The 17,689-nt window shown below is 40.4% G+C and overlaps 1 protein-coding gene across 1 annotated transcript in view; it reads right to left on the bottom strand.

Annotated features, from left to right (window-relative positions):
* The window catches only part of CNTN6 (contactin 6), a 228,069-nt gene that overhangs the window by 117,675 nt on the left and 92,705 nt on the right, over nt 1–17,689 (bottom strand). The window contains exon 4 of the mRNA XM_073351147.2: nt 11,663–11,838. Within this exon, the coding sequence (XP_073207248.1) occupies nt 11,663–11,838 (176 nt within the window). The remainder of the gene's footprint in view (nt 1–11,662; nt 11,839–17,689) is intronic.

Here is a 17,689-nt window from a genome sequence, read left to right as displayed (position 1 = left end):
GACGCGGGCTAGCAGGGTTTGAACTAGCTCTCTAAAAAGAGCTGTGTAGACAGTGCTTTGTAGTTGCAACTTGGACTCTGAAGCCTAGGGTGGGGATGGGCTTCAGAGTGGAGGGTTCTTTGGTGATCTGTGCTCATAAACAGATGGATAGATTCATTTTGTACAAGGCAGAGCTTTTCCAGCCAATAGGGATTTGTTTCTACATAATAAGGAGTTGCATTTGTGAACATCAGGCTTATCTATTACAACTCTATATACAGCAGATTATGCCCATTCCTATTGGTCACATTCTAGCCAGTCACAGATAGGATTAGGCATTTATTGCTGCTAGCTATTTGAGTACCCAGTCGTAATGAAGACTCCAACAAGGAACTCGGGTTGTGGACCCATTTAACAACCTGAAGGCACATGTCAGTCAGCAGTGGGATATCTTCAAAGCATTCCCCTCCTACTACCAATATCACTTTAGTCTTGCTTGAGTTTGGTAAAGTGGGCTGCTCTTTCCTCACTTGGGAGAAATGCTGAGGGAGGGCAGGCAATAATTCATTGCCACTGCATGAACTCTTTGAGGGTGAATCCACACTGGGGCATATCTTGCCTTGGTGACAGAGTGAGGTGCAATGCATTCGGCTGGAAATCACACAGTTTCTAATCATCAACGGAGTGAGGTTCTGGAACAATCTTCCAATAGGAGTAGTGGGCAAACAAATTAATTAGTTTTAAGATGGAGCTTGATACATTTATAAATGGAATTAGATGAAGGATTTGCCTGTGATAGAGGGGGAGAGCGGGGGACTGGATGACCCAGGAAATTCCTTCCAGTCCTATGTTCCTCTGTACTCTATCTGGTCCTATATGTGCATACAAGTTGAGACAAGCTTCTCCACTGATGATATGGGAACAATTTTAAGCAATGATTGTGTGTTTTAGGTGTTATTCTCTTTAGGTGTCATGATAATGCCATGTAAAACAAAGGGCAAAACTGTGACTTGCCCTATGTGCTCCTACAGGGGAGTAAGGAGGCTTCGAGTGCCCCTTTTACTTCTCTCTGTGGTGTTCCTGGTCTGAATTTGGAAGTATTACTTCCTTCCCCCCCCCCCCATGGGAAGATAAAGAGTGGCCAGAGAGGGGTGGGGAATAAATGGATACTTGGCTCTGTCCCACCTCCCCCAGTCATTGGCCAGTGATAGAGACTCAGTGCTGCTGGGGAAGTACTTTGTTGCCAATATGGGTCAATTGCAGATTGCTTCCATCTCTAGAAGTCACAACTCCTTCCCTGGGGTGCTCCAAGGATGGCGCAGTAATGGGATACTCCTTACCCAAGATGAGACACAGAAGTGAGTTTCACTTTCAAAAGTGCCTAAGTGAGTTAGGATCCAAAGGCCCATTTTCAAAAGTGACTAAGTTAATGGGACTTAAACTTTTAAAGGTCTAAGGCCAGATTCTCAAAGGTATTTAGGTGCCAAATTCCCTAACACCTTTGAGGATTTGGGTCTAAGTCCCCTTTGAAGGGTCTTAGTCTCCTAGTTTACTTAGGAGCTTTTGAAAATCATATCCATAATTCTCAACCATGGCAAAAATGAATAAAATGTAAACAATACTATGGAATTCATAGAATTATTTGTTAAGGAGAAAAAATATTGCAATGATTTTTGTCATACAGTACAAGTAGATAAAGTCTGGCTGATCAGTATGCAAGCATTTGAAGGTAATTAATTGGTAATCAGTGGTGCAAATTACCTGAGAAAGCTTTTACTCCTGGGGAGTAAATACTACACCCACTACATCTTTAATCATGACCTAATGATTCCAATGGGCATCTCAACACATGGACAGTAGCATACTATCAGCCTAGCTAGTAGTGTAAGAGCCATTTGGAGGGAAATTCATGCACGTTGAGACTTCATGAATTCAGAATACCTGATCTGATTGAACGACATTGATTTTTCCATTTTCTGTTTCAAAACATATGGTTCAAGTAAAAAGGGTTATGACATTTTGAGGCATGCCATGTTGCTTTGTGATGTTCGTGTAATTCGTGTGCAGTCAAAGGTAAACAACATGATGAAGTAATCAGATGAAAAGCGGGATTTTATGCTTTCTGAGCATCTCCTACAAAAAATGTCTAAAAGGGCTCTGCATGCACCTGATACTGTCATGATCTAGCTACGACTAAATGGATCTGAATGTTTTTAAATATCTTATCCTAAAATGGTTAGATACTAATAAAGATTTGGGGTTATGTTTTCCCTGTTACAAAACAGAAGATCATGTCCTAGAGGGGCTATTTCCTCTTCCATTTGTCACTTTAACAAAGAAAATATTTTGTGTGTTCTACACGTACAACAGTAAGGCAAACACTGTGTTAGAGCATTCAGGAAATCCAGATTTCTTCCATCTATTCCAATTCCCGTTTTTGCATCCAAAATTCTTGGAGCATGTGTGCCAGCACTAAACCTTATCTCCAGCCAAAGGCAGGGAACATGAAAATGGAACATGAGATGTTCTCTTTAACACTGATAATAACATCCAGGTTCTGATACCTTTGCATGGAGTAGCATCTGAGTAGTCCCATTGAAATCAATGGGTATCTAAATGTGGCCATAAAACGCCAAGCAAAATACAACTAGAACTCTGTTTAAAATAAAGGGGGAAGCTTTTAAAAATGTGGACAGTCTGTGCTGCCTGATCCAAGAGTATTGCTTTCTTTTGAAACCCACTAATCTTGTACCTGAATTCAAGTTCCTGTGAATGTTTACTGGAGTTCACAAGTAAAAAATAAGGATTTCTGACTGTCACTTGACTTTTACATAGGAAAGGAATAGACTTGTGTTAATTAGAAATCATAATCACTTCTTCTGATTAGTAATGGAATATATGACAAAATGATTTTAATGTATTAGAAAGACTCTCATTTCAGATCCCTGATAAATGGGATGTTTTAAATATTCGGTCTGCTGTTTTCACTCTCTATGAATAGTCATGAATGATATTGTTTCACATAATTTGATTCACAACATAGTCTTTTTTCCCTCAGTATGTTGTTTGACTTGTCATTTCTGGAATGTGCTTGTGTACGTTTGGATCATTACTTGGAACTAAAAGAAATAATAATGGGCAAGGATGGACTGCTTTACTGGAACTGGTTATGGGTATTTCCCCCAAGCTCAGTTGTTTCCATGTACTTATTTTACTTAAAACTGATGAAATAATTAAAGCAAATCCCCAGTGCTGGAGGGATAAAATCCCAGCTGAAACAGCACTCTGACAGTTCTTCATGACTTGGTTTTTTTAAGGAATTAAATGTGAGTTATATAATCTTCATAGACAAAAATAGACTGGCTTTATGAAAAACAACTCCTTCATATGTATGAAGAAAATGCCTCTCAACTCCAAAGCAGAAGAGAAACACTCACTGGTCAAAACTCTTCCATGAACTGGGATGCTTTTTCATCTTGTGGATTTTCTGATGTTCCTGTGCTTTCACCCTTGCTATTTCTGGCAATGAAATGACACCCCAAAGGCTGCTTTGATTGGCTCTGTGACAATTTCTAGAAACGCCATTTTCTAGTGGCATTATCACCAAGGATCCTGTCATTGCACTCTAGGTATCTAGGAGGATGCTGGCAGCGAACATTTTTAATGCTACGTTTATGACGGGAAATAGCAAACTAAAACTCTCAAGTCAGGGAAGCCTGCACCCATGCTAAATGTAACATCTTTGTTTTAGAAAATACCATGTTGAATGCAAAACCAGCAGTTAATTAATGGTCATTCAATATTTGCACATCGTCACTCAGACTATGCTATAATTATGAATCTGATTGATTTTTCAGACTGAGTGAAGGGTGGTGAAGATGGGCCAAGGACTCCTTGGTGGCTACTCCAGCATATGAGTTTGAATAGAGCTGAAGTCCCTTTGCACCAATTTTGTCATGTTTTGGGATCACTGGGTGCACATAAACTCAGATTCCATGGTTCCAGCACTGACCTGCCCCTAATCCTCCCCCATCACCACCCTATTTGAGGCTACTCGCTCTGCACTGCCCAAAGAAAATACAGTGGCATCTCTGCATGGCAGCTCTCTTGAAGGCTTCCCGCACTCAGCAGTTAACCATGCACAGACCCTCATGCTAGAACTCTGCACCATGGCTAAATTTGTCACCTAGGTGATGATAAAATAGATGGCTGCTGACTCCTGACTTTGGAGGTGGAGGAGGCGATTCAGAATCTAAATCTAATTCTGGACCCATTTTTTTGTGACTGGCTGCAAAAGCGAGATCCAGGATCTGCTCTTTTGAACGGGTTGGAAATCCAGATCTGGATTTGGATTTGAATTATGCAGCTCCAGTTATTATCTAGATAACATTAACTGTTGAAAAGCATATTGGGCAGTGAATAATCAAAGCTGAATTACGGTTTCTAATTTAAAAGTATATTCTTTATAGGGAATATGTACAATTTCCTTTCTATTTAGGATGACACAAACTTTCACCAAGAAGTATGAATAACCTAGGCATGGCCATGCCATGTGTCCTGCTAAAGCATCTATATCAGAAGTGGGCAAATATGGCCCGCGGGCCACATCCGGCCCGCAGGGCTGTCCTGCCTGGCCCCTGAACTCCCAGCTGGGGAGGCTGGCCCCTGGCCCCTCCCCCGCAGTCACGCCGCCGTGTGGGCAGTGCAGCTTGCACCTGCCCACCTCCCAGGCTTTCGAATAAGCCAGTCCTGCCACTCTGAGTGGCATGGTAAGGGGGTGGGGGGGAAGGGAGGGGTTGGATTAGGGGCAGGAGGTCCCGGGGTGGAGAGTCAGTGGACAGGCGGCAGTTGGATGAGTTGGAGGTTTGGAGTGGGCTGGTCAGGAGACAGGGAACAGGGGGGGTGGGATATTGGGGGTTGGGGTCCCGGGAGGGGGGCGGTCAGGGGATGAGGAGTGGTGGGGAGACTTGGATGGGTCGGGGGATCTGAGGGGGGCAGTCAAGGGGCGGGAAGTGGGAGGGGGTAGATAGGGAGCGAGGGCCAGGCTGTTTGGGGAGGCACAGCCTTCTCTACCCGGCCCTCCATACCATTTTGCAACCCCGATGTAGCCCTTGGGCCAAAAAGTTTGCCCACCCCTGATCTATGTGTTCACACTGTCCTCTCTCTCAATGATACTGTCTTTTATTTTAATAATCTATGTCACTTCCTCCCACATAATATTCTTCCTGCAGGCTTTGATTTGACAGCTCTGTTTTTAATGAAGTATGAGAGGGAAACTCCAGCTGAATCTGAACACCTGTTTGTAATCTTATGGAACAATTGTTTGTTTCTCTAAGTAGAAAAAGCTCATAATTTCACAAATCTTGTCGAGGTGTGCAATGAATTTGTGGCCAACAAGTTTGAGAAGAGGGAGGAAGACATGAAGTTATTTTAAGTAACAGTAATTTACATTATAACTTATGGTTATTTACCTTGTAATAAGGAAACAAATAGACTTAAAATTCCTCTTCCCAAATATATTATGAGAATTATTATTTTTACTGAGATTATAATAGCATCTTGTGGCCCCAATCAGATATCAGGGCCCCACTGCCCTAGGCACAGTGCACACATGTATAATAAAATAGACACATCCAGTCACAAAGGGGTTAGCATAAGATATGAAACAACAGGTGTACATAAAAAACAAATGGAGGGAGGTGCAAAGATAGGGAATGGGAAAACGTAACAGTGAAATAATCATGTTTCATATATAAGAAGAAGGAGTTACTACATAATTATAATTACTTCCACCATTGCTATTTATTTATATAGGGTCTGATTATGCCACACTTAAATCTGATGAGTAATACATTACTAGGGACCTGATCCTGAAGCTGGAACCAATTGGGCAGACCCCTGCACTCCCACAAAGCCCTGCTGAAGTCCCTGCAGACACAGTAGCAGGCGCAGGGCCTAGGTGAGTAGTCCACTGACATCAATGAGACCACTCGTATAGTAAGGCGTTGTTCTATGGGAGAGTTGTAGAACTGAGTCATTGTTTGTTTCAGGCACAAAAATACAAATGAAAACTTAGGACCAGATCCTACCGTACTAACTTTCAGAGTTCCCACCGAAAGCACTAATGGGATCCTGAGACACCCCAAACTCCTATTGATGTTTACGGGGCCTTGGAGTGGGCAATGTACCAGCTGGCTATGAAGCAGTGCTACTCTGAAACCAAAGAAAAGTCAGCGTTTGATTTATCAAGGCCTTTCCCTTCATTTTATAAGAGCAGTTTTGTGACTCTACTTTTGCACCACAATTTTAATTCTCTTTTGATTGGACCCATAGGTGGAAAACTGATTATAAGCTATGAAGCTTTTGTATTAGGACTGGGGCCAAGAGCCATGCAGGTGCCATTCATGAAAGTGACTAGACTGAATGAATTAAAATCCCTTTCTGTCTTCCTATCTTTTCACCTGTCTGTCAAGGACTTTGTACTAGACCCCTCACCAAGGTGCCCTTGTGCCTTTCTCAATGTCCCTGTCTTTTCTTTCTGTAAACCAGGTTATGAGCCATATGTTCAGAGTGACTTTTTTATTGGGTGCTTTCACTTCAGTTTCTTGCTGCATTTCTGCCATCTCCTCTGATAAGGAAGACTTCTACCTGAAATTAGGATCTCATATCTGTTTGCATTCCTCTTTCTTATATGTCTGCATGTTAGTACGAATGTCTGCTGTCACTTGCTGGTTCATCTAGTCCATACAAATGAGAACTAGGATCTTGTATTCCATATTGGTCCTATGGGAAGTGTATCTCTGGGGATATGAAGCCTCAATAAACAAACTTCTTGACCTTTAATCTTTGGAGCTTGTGGTATATCACTAAGGGACTTTATCTCCCAGTGAATTAAGTTCTTCTGGTAGAATGCTTCACCAATGTAGAGTGCCAAAAACTGTGTATTAATGAGACAAAACCATTTAACACTATCCATATAGCCATAGTCCTAACTAGTTGTTGAATTGCTTTAGTTGCATTCAGTTATGTACTCCTTATGCAGGTTTTCTGGCCAGCAGAATTGCCTGTGAAAAGTCATTTGTGTTTTCCTTTAGGTTTTGGTTAACTTCACCCCTGATAACTGGTGGCCAGTTGCTGGTACGCTAATCTAGGAGTGAGAGAGTTCTCATAGTCTCCTAAGTAGTATCCTTGCTTTCCACTGCTGATTATTGTATTCTTGTTTGTAGATCCTAATAATACTTGCCTGGCAAAGACAATGTCCTCAGTCTTCTGAGATCTAAGTCATCCTTCTGAAAGGAGTGGACCTGCTTTTGGCCTAGCACCAAGCAATAAAGTTAACTCCTACTCAGTTTGGACATATGTATCTTTGCAGTTTGCCTCAGATTTATTCTCACCTTCAAGTTCTTTGGCCAAATAGAGGTTTGTGTTTCTGTTCTTTACTTGGCAAAGTTTTCTCTTCTCTGCATCAGGGAGGTCTTTCAGTGGATGTTACTTCCAACACAAGCTCCGCATATGGAATGTGCAGGTGCAAGTGCTGGAGGAACCATCTAGGGGGGGAGCTCTTCCTGACCTGCTGCTCACAAACCGGGAAGAATTAGTGGGGGGAAGCAAACGTGGATGGGAACCTGGGAGCCAGTGACCATGAGATGGTCGAGTTCAGGATCCTGACACAGGGAAGAAAGGAGAGCAGCAGAATACGGACCCTGGACTTCAGAAAAGCAGACTTTGACTCCCTCAGGGAATGGATGGGCAGGATCCCCTCGGAGAATAACATGAGGGGGAAAGGAGTCCAGGAGAGCTGGTTGTGTCTTAAAGAATCCTTATTGAGGTTACAGGGACAAACCATGCCGATGTGTAGAAAGAATAGTAAATATGGCAGGTGACCAGCTTGGCTTAACAGTGAAATCCTTGCTGATCTTAAGCACAAAAAAGAAGCTTACATGAAGTGGAAGATTGGACAAATGACCAGGGAAGATTATAAAAATATTGCTCGGGCATGTAGGAGTGAAATCAGGAAGGCGAAATCACACCTGGAGTTGCAGCTCGCAAGAGATGTTAAGAGTAACAAGAAGAAAGTCAAGGAAAGTGTGGGCCCCTTATTGAATGAGGGAGGCAATCTAGTCACAGAGGATGTGGAAAAAACTAATGTACTCAATGCTTTTTTTGCCTCTGTCTTCACGAACAAGGTCAGCTGCCAGACTACTGCGCGGGGCAGCACAGCATGGGGAGGAGGTGACCAGCCCTCTGTGGAGAAAGAAGTGGTTCGGGACTATTTAGAAAAGCTGGATGTGCACAAGTCCATGGGGCCGGATGCATTGCATCCGAGAGTGCTAAAGGAGTTGGCGGATGTGATTGCAGAGCCATTGGCCATTATCTTCAAAAACTCATGGCGATTGGGGGAAGTCCCAGATGACTGGAAAAAGGCTAATGTAGTGCCCATCTTTAAAAAAGAGAAGAAGGAGAATTCTGGGAACTACAGGCCAGTCAGCCTCACCTCAGTCCCTGGAAAAATCATGGAGCAGGTCCTCAAGGAATCAATTCTGAAGCACTTAGAGGAGAGGAAAGTGATCAGGAACAGTCAGCATGGATTCACCAAGGGCAAGTCATGCCTGACTAATCTAATTGCCTTCTATGACAAGGTAACTGGTTCTGTGGATGAAGGGAAAGCAGTGGACGTGTTGTTCCTTGTCTTTAGCAAAGCTTTTGACACCATCTCCCACAGTATTCTTGCCAGCAAGTTAAAGAAGTATGGGCTGGATGAATGGACTATAAGGTGGGTAGAAAGTTGGCTAGATTGTCGGGCTCAACAGGTAGTGATCAATGGCTCCATGTCTAGTTGGCAGCCGGTATCAAGTGGAGTGCCCCAAGGGTCAGTCCTGGGGCCGGTTTTGTTCAATATCTTCATAAATGATCTGGAGGATGGTGTGGATTGCACCCTCAGCAAGTTTGCAGATGACACTAAACTGGGAGGAGAGGTAGATACTCTGGAGGGTAGGGATAGGACACAGAAGGACCTAGACAAATTGGAGGATTGGGCCAAAAGAAATCTGATGAGGTTCAACAAGGACAAGTGCAGAGTCCTGCACTTAGGACGGAAGAATCCCATGCACCGAATGACTAGGGACCGAATGGCTCGGCAGCAGTTCTGCAGAAAAGGACCTGGGGTGACAGTGGACGAGAAGCTGGATATGAGTCAACAGTGTGACCTTGTTACCAAGAAGGCCAATGGCATTTTGGGATGTATAAGTAGGGGCATTGCCAGCAGATCGAGGGACGTGATTGTTCCCCTCTATTCGACATTGGTGAGGCCTCATCTGGAGTACTGTGTCCAGTTTTGGGCCCCACACTACAAGAAGGATGTGGAAAAATTGGAAAGAGTCCAGCGGAGGGCAACAAAAATGATTAGGGGACTGGAACACATGACTTATGAGGAGAGGCTGAGGGAACTGGGATTGTTTAGTCTACAGAAGAGAAGAATGAGGGGGGATTTGATAGCTGCTTTCAACTACCTGAAAGGGGGTTCCAAAGAGGATGGCTCTAGACTGTTCTCAGTGGTAGTAGATGACAGAACAAGGAGTAATGGTCTCAAGTTGCAGTAGGGGAGGTTTAGGTTGGATATTAGGAAAAACTTTTTTCACTAGGAGGGTGGTGAAACACTGGAATGCGTTTCCTAGGGAGGTGGTGGAATCTCCTTCCTTAGAAGTTTTTAAGGTCAGGCTTGACAAAGCCCTGGCTGGAATTATTTGATTGGGGATTGGTTCTGCTTTGAGCAGGGGGTTGGACTAGATGACCTCCTGAGGTCCCTTCCATACCTGATATTCTATGGTTCTATGAATGTGTCTCTGTCAGCCATCCTGCCTAATACTCTTGATCATGTGATTCATGCCAAGAACTGTGTAAAAATAACATGCAATAGCAGCCTGGCAGAGAATGGTCTCCCTTCCTTCTTCCAAGTGAAAAGAGACAGAAATTCCTTCCAGTCCTTCCTGCAAGCCCCATTTCTCTTTTTTCCAGGTTCCTCTTCTACTCTTCCAATGCTCCTTTCATCTTGTAGCTCCCTCCTTCCCCTACCCAGGCTGTGAGAAGAAGAATATTCCCAGAAATGTCAGGAAATCCTGTGGGTAGGGCCCAGATGCCTTTTATTTTTTCTACAGGCTCCCTTTTCAGGTAGATGTATCTTCCTCCTGGCAGGACAATGTGCTGGCAGGTGAAGAAAAGGAGGAGTTTCCCCTCATCAGATTTGGAGCTGGACTCCAATAGACACCTTCCGTTAGACACCTTGATTACAGGTATATCTGTGACATATATGTAGCCTTCAGCCTCCTCCTCTTAGGGCCTCCTGGGCATCTTCCTTTTCCTCTCTTGATCTCCTCCTCCTCCATTCATTCCCCAGTTTACTCCCAGTAGCCTGCCCTGCTTCCTTCTTCATTCAGTCTCCACAAACAAAATTCTAAGATGGCTGTTCCACTACTTCTGCCTGACAGGGGTTTTGTTTTGTCACAAAGCATATTTCACCTTCAAGTGTGTAATTCATTTCCCATGAATGAAAGGTTACTTGCAGAAATATTTGAGAAAAGGAAATATAAAAGGGTCAGAATATGATGAATTAAAATTTAGTTTTCATTTGCCCAGCTCCGGAGACCAAAGCTCTTTACTTAAGAAATTCAGTGGGAAAACTATAAAACCCAGTACAAATGATAAACCAAATGATCAGCTTTACAAAAAAAATGTCTGTGAACCATCTCAACCTCTGATGTCTCCTTTGTATAACCTCTGTGACATGAGACTTCCTATGAGAAATGGAACAGGATTAATAATTAATACATTTACTGATGTCTGAAATAGTGACATAAGGTTGGCTTTAGAAGTATGTTTTATTAATGAGGTTTGAAAACAATTGCTTTCTCACAGTAACAGACAGTGCAGACCTTTAAACTGAAAAAAATGAGTGCAAGTAAAACGTGTGGCTTCCTTCAAGTTTCTTTTGAGGGTACCAACAGCCTTCACTGACCACTCAAAAATGTGCAGAAGAAATAAAAAAGAGTTAGCATAATAATTCTCAAACTGGTTCAAATTGACATCTGCACCTGTACCCAACCTGGCTGAAATATGACACATTTCAGCACAGCAGAACAGTATCCTTTTGCACAGTGTATAGGGAAGAAGGGTATCTTACTGTATGTCTGTTACTGTAGCAAAATGTCGCTGAAGTAATTACCGGTGTGACATTTATGTGACTCTGTTGGATATCATTAAGTTGTAGCAAATGTAAAGCCTAGTCTTCCTGCAACTTTTTTTTTACATGTGGCTAGGTGTGGAACTAGATAACTAATGAATATCACTTCCACCAAAAATAAATAAATAAATAAAAGCCCTCTTAAAAAAACAACAAAAAACCATAACAGCTTTATTGAACAAAAGTAATTGCATTCATCTTTCTTGACCTTTCAATCACCAGTGGTAATTATTGTTCTCTGAGTGCTGTAAGGAATTGGAAGTCTGTTTTTGTTGTTAATATTTTATGAGAAAATAGGGTTTTTTAAATTTAAGATAGAAAAGCACTGCAGAGGTAAATCCCTCCCTTTTATTGTGGTCATTGTGATACTTTAATTATCAAATAAATTACATTTCGCATACAGAATTACTTAGAAATGCTTTAATAAATGCAGTCTTAGCAACTTACATGCAAATTGAAGCTTTGCCTTCCTGCTCAGAATTGTTCCAAATGAATTTGTGGCCAAACACTGGTATGTTCCAATATCCTGTTTTGTATGTGGGTTATTGATTGCCAAGCTGCCTCCAACCAACCTGTAGTGATAACTCATGGTAAGATCAATATCTGTGCCATTTTGCTTCCACCTTTGAGGGGAAAAAAATCAAATTATGCTTATAATTTACAGAGCCTATTCATATTTATCAAATAGCGTGCTGTAGCATACCTGTAACAATAAAAGTATGGTTAAATATCAGAATGCTTTTTATATCAATCTTAATATTATCAATAATTCTATTGTTTAAAAATCTTTGCTGCTTTTATGTTAGTCACCAGCGTTCAACCAATATCTACAAAAAGTAATGATAACTTATTCATAAAAACTAAATTATCCATCCAATTGGGAGTGCAGAATATGCCTTCACGGGAGATACATTATTTTTATAATATAAATGGTATCTGAAAGTGTTTTATGGCCCTTGCATGTGATGTCATAAATTTGGTTATAGAAATGTTTTAGAGATATAAATCAGAAAGGATTATACTTCAAAAAGGAGAAGAAAGCGGAAAGGTTTTATATAGCATGTCTGAGATTGATAATGTAATAATGAGAATGCTGCTATTTTAAAACATGATTTGTCTCTGTTAGTCTGTTAAGTAGAAAGATTGTGTCTGCAACATTTCACAGCTACTTACAAATGTCAAAATAAACATTATACTTCACTGAAAATAAATATTCTTTATTTTTGAAAGGGAAATGTTCCAGGGCTTTGCCATTAGTCACATTAGGATGAAATTAACATAACTCAAGTTAAAGCCCAAAGAACTAGCATTCATATGGGTTGAAGCCCCTCAATAGATGCTGCTCCAGGGGTGGTCTTGATTAACATCTGAAGCTTTCAAAAAGAACAGGAGTACTTGTGGCACCTTAGAGACTAACAAATTTATTAGAGCACAAGCTTTCGTGGGCGACAGCCCACTTCATCGGATGCACAGAATGGAACATATAGTAAGAAGATATATATATATACAGAGTAGTTGGAAGTTTCCATACAAACTGTAGGGGGCTAATTAGTTAAGATGAGCTATTATCAGCAGGAGAAAAAAACTTTTGTAGTGATAATCAAGATGACCCATTTAGACAGTTGACAACCTCCAGCTTCTCTGTGTATATATATATATATCTATCTTCTTACTATATGTTCCATTCTATGCATCCGATGAAGTGGGCTGTAGCCCACGAAAGCTTATGCTCTAATAAATTTGTTAGTCTCTAAGGTGCCACAGGTACTCCTGTTCTTTTTGCGGATACAGACTAACACGGCTGCTACTTTGAAATCTGAAGCCTTGTCCTTGCCTATACATAGGGTTTTAGCACAATTGGCTCCTCATGACCCTGTGGTTCTTCACCTAATCCAGTCCCCACACTCCACTCTACCCACTCTTCACACCCTGCACTGGCATGTGAAGGTGGTGTAGACAGCTCTGTGGCCTGCAAAGGATGTAGACACTTCCTGGATGGCTTAAGTGGCACGGATGCCTTCTGTGAGCCCTCTGCACCAGGGGAATTTTGTTTGTTAATTATCCATACAATCACAGAGCAAAATATAGAGTACGAATTAGCTTCAGCAATAAGATTATTCACAGTGATGGTAGTTTAGCTGAACAAGATTCTACAGTCAAAAACTTGAAACAAACTTTTATACTTTCACCAGCATCTTCTAAACTAAAATCATTTCCCACAAATGTAAACACTGGAAGCTAGATCTTTAGCTGTCATAAACTGGCAAGACTTCATTAAAGTCAATAGGGCTATACCTGTTTACATCATCTGAGGAGCTGGCCCTGCTGTGTATTGCAAAATACTTTACATGAGCCAACCACTGAGAGGGTTTTCTCCATAGAATTTGATTGTGAGGAATATTTGTGAGTAGGAGAAGATGCTTCAAAGAATCATGTGAAATGTCATTGCATGCTGTAAGGAAAATCTTGACAAATATGTACAGAGAAAGACAAGAAACATGACCTTGGAGGAGGATATATGCTTTTAAAGATGAGAAGTGATTGATCAAATATCAAATCAATTGAATTTCATGAACAAATTCTAGTAGCTTTAAATAATTTAGCTGGATCCTCCATATCTCGGACTTCTGTTTTATGAATGCTTTAACATTAAGGAGTCTAGTGGCAACTGCAGAACATCAATATTTTGCTTGCCTCCAGTTGCTGCTAATTTTGATCCTTGAATTCCTATATCCTATTTTATCTTTCACATTGTTATCAGGACAAGCAGAGCTGTAGGTAATGGCCATCCATCAGCCTTTTACATGAAGCAGTTCTCTATATCACAGTCAGGATTTCACCATATTTCATAATTTGTGCACTGTGCATGCTCTCTGGACCTTGGTTCTCCTTTTAGTTTTCTAGCATAGGAAATACTGGTATATAGTTTGCCAGCTCTCTTTAATTTGGGAATCAATCACTGAAATAACTGCTGTCATCATTACATGGCTCTCAATTAAGCTCCATAATTGTTTTTCAACACAAATGCAAAGTTGTTGGCTTAGTTGCAGCAAATGAATTTTTCACAGTATCCCCATAATCATTCTAATAACCATGGTACAATGATTATTAAACTGTGCATATAGATCAGGGGTTCAGCTCCTGGTGTGGGCTTTTTTCCTAATTAATATGTTTAAATCAATGAAGGAACAAAATTAATGAATCCATGTGATTGCCAGACAAGTGTTTAATCATAGCATGTGTGCCCTAATGTATTTATCTGATATTAACTATTCCATGAAGGATTATTTCAAATCATTTTTAATATCTTTATATTAAGCCCAGTTGATCTAACAGTTTTATAAACCTTGTTGAATACAATCATTTAAAAATATATATTTTGTCATTGTATGTGGAAAACGCATCACTGAATAATAATTTATCTTCAGCATATAAACCAAAAATATGCAAGTCACTGAGCTTGGTTTAAATATTTGCCTAGGAAGGAAATGTTCTCAAATTAGACCGACAAAAACATGACCTTCAGTGAAGTAAATACTACACCTGTTTTATAGATTCATAGAGTTTAAGGCCAGAAGTGAACAGTATGATCATCTATTCTGACCTCCTACATAATACAGGCCATAGACTGTCCCCCATAAATCCTCCATCAAGCTCATAACTTCTGGTTGAGCTACAGCATATCTTTTAGAAAGACCTGTAGTGATAACTGGGGCTTAGCAGGGCTTCCCCAGTTGTGAGCCTAAATGTAAGAAAGTGATTAACAGTTTTTAAAAAGTCACAATAATCTGTAACACTGAATATTTCTCAGAAAAAGGTACAAAAGGGAGACAGACTCAATCAGGACAAATACAAAAGGCCTACAGATATAATTCAAGGACTATGTTAAGATTATGCCCTCGTAAACAACAGAAGCATGGGATTGAAAATCAATGAACCTAAACTGGTGTGTTGGAAATTAGGACTAATTGGTGGACAAAATAATGAGGGCTTGGGCTTCGTTTCCATCCACTTCCCCACTTTTGGGATCCTCAAAAAGATACTTTGGGGTGGAGGAATTAGTTATCATGGATGCTGGCTGACTGATAGATGGAGAATAAGAAGGAGTGAGCCTCTTTCCACTATCTGCTGGGACCCTGAAATCCACTGTGACACTATTGGAGATTCAACACTCTAATCTTGAGAGAGGTCCTGATGAGATTGGGCCAGAGAGGTGGACCCATAAGACATTTTAACCTCCTCTGGTTCCAACTAAATCCCAAACACTACCTGAGATGTGAGACTTTGTGTCCCTCCCTCGTCAGAGATTTTTTCCCCCCTTCCCTGCCTTATTTCTTGTTTTTCCTATCCCTCTCCTTTTGCCTTCTGTTTAATAACAGTCTGTCTTATCCAGCCAAAACAGTATACTTTTCAACACTGCTGTAAGCCTGTGACCAAAGAGGTGGCTAAAAGCAATGCTCTAAAAATCTCACTGCTGATACAAGTTTGCCCAGTCTCAGAGTGCCTAATAAGATGGTCTAACGTGGCTGTATTTTATTAGCTGAGAGACTACAAGGTGACAATAAGCACTGGAGACAGAAGCTGCATTTTCTATGTTTCCTGTATGTGTCTTGTTTTGTCTTCTAGGAAATGAGATCAGGCAGCAAAAATAACAGCTCCAGCCCATCTCAACTAACCTTTTCTCTTCCTCCCCAAAAAGGATAGTTATTATCATCTAAGAGACAGCCAAAAAAGGGAATTTTCTTCATAAAAACTCTCTGTAGATAAGGGGGAAGGAAACAGGGGATAGGGGTAAAATGAAAGCCTTATTTAAAACTTTCCATTTCAAATGCTTTAAGTGTTTTTCCTTCTTTTTTGTATCTTTAATTTTAAAAAATTAAAAATATTTGTAATGGTGTGTTTGCCATGGTACTAAGCACGCTGAGGTCTCTGCATTCCAGATTTTGAGCACTGTTTAAAACTGTTTAATGCTGGACAATGACAGGGTTATGTTAACACCTGTGAGTCTTTGGGTCCATTTAATACAATAGACTTCCACTCTAGATTTAAAGACTTAAAGTGATGGTGAATCCTCCATGTCTCTGGGTAAGTTGTTCCAGTGGTCAGTTATCCTCACTGTTAAAAAACATGTGCCCAATTTCTAGTATGATTTATCTTGCTTTATCTTCCAACCATTGGATCTTATTATGCCTTCTGTGCTAGTTTAAAGGCTTATCAGATATATTCTCCATATGTAGACTATGATCAGGTCACTTCTTGACTTTCTTAAAGATAAGAAACACCCCTAACTGATGGTCTCCCATTAAAATTACTCTTGAGATCCATCAGTTAGACACTTTTAATCCATTTAATATGTAGTACATTGATATTGTTTAGTGCTATAATTTAATCAGAATATCAAGCAGTACTAAGACAAGTGCCTTACAAAAGCCTAAATATATGATGTCAACACAGTTACCTTTATGAACCAAATTTATAATATAATCAAAACATGGTATCAAGTTCATTTGACAAGATCTATTTTCCATAAAACCATGTTGACTGGCACTGATAATAGTCACTTTCTTTAATTCTTTAACTTTATCTAAACTATAGGTTTCAACATTATAAAAACACAATGTTTTGATTGCACTACATAGGTTTTTTTTTCCCTCCTGAATTTTCATTCCACAGGAAATGTCAAAATTTTGGCTTTTTATTCTAATATGGAATAAAAACAAAATTTGAAATATCAGAACTTCTTGTAGAATGGCAATTCCATTTTACACCCAGCTGTAGGTTCTACACAGTGCAATAGTCTGCCTGGGTGCTACTCACTGCAGGACTGGGGTCCTGGTTTGAAATTAATCTCGTTAGAAAATATCCTCATAGCAGCTCTTCACATATTGGATTGCTTTCTATATGCTACCGAAAAATGCTAGCCACTATCATAGAAGGAAGGAGGGTGAGATTTGTATCACCATTTTTGTTTTAAAATATACATTTGGAGTTTATTAAAAGCATTAATTAGAGCAGCCACGTTACCTCTCTTTGATCATTGCACCTGAACAAGCACTATCCATAGATCCAAGAAATCATGGACTTTCAAATCAGATGTGCATAGAAGCAAAATCTCCCCTTTATCTCAGTGAGATAGAATGGATTCTATGAGGCATGTTACTGCCAACTCAGGTCAATCAAATTATTATTATTGGTCCTTATTGATGCTCTTTTAAGTGCTTAAAATATTTATGTGCAGCTCAGTGGCACTCACTGAGGCATGGAAGTCATTCCTGTCTTTGAAAACATTCAAGACAGCATTTCCATTCTAATCATTACAACCAAAAGCCAAACTGATCAGTATAAGGGCTGGGCAAGCACACTACATTTTTTGGAAATCTGAAGTGGCTCCGTACAGCACAATGAGTGCTATAAGTGGTGCTTAATAAAAAAAAATTGCACTGTACAGACTTAAAAAACCCTATCTGTTGTAGT

The sequence above is a fragment of the Lepidochelys kempii genome, chromosome 7 (assembly GCF_965140285.1).
Source record: "Lepidochelys kempii isolate rLepKem1 chromosome 7, rLepKem1.hap1, whole genome shotgun sequence".
Lineage (NCBI taxonomy): Eukaryota > Metazoa > Chordata > Testudines > Cheloniidae > Lepidochelys > Lepidochelys kempii.
Note: the sequence above shows the minus strand (reverse complement) of the source record. Positions and strands in the feature narration are given on the sequence as shown.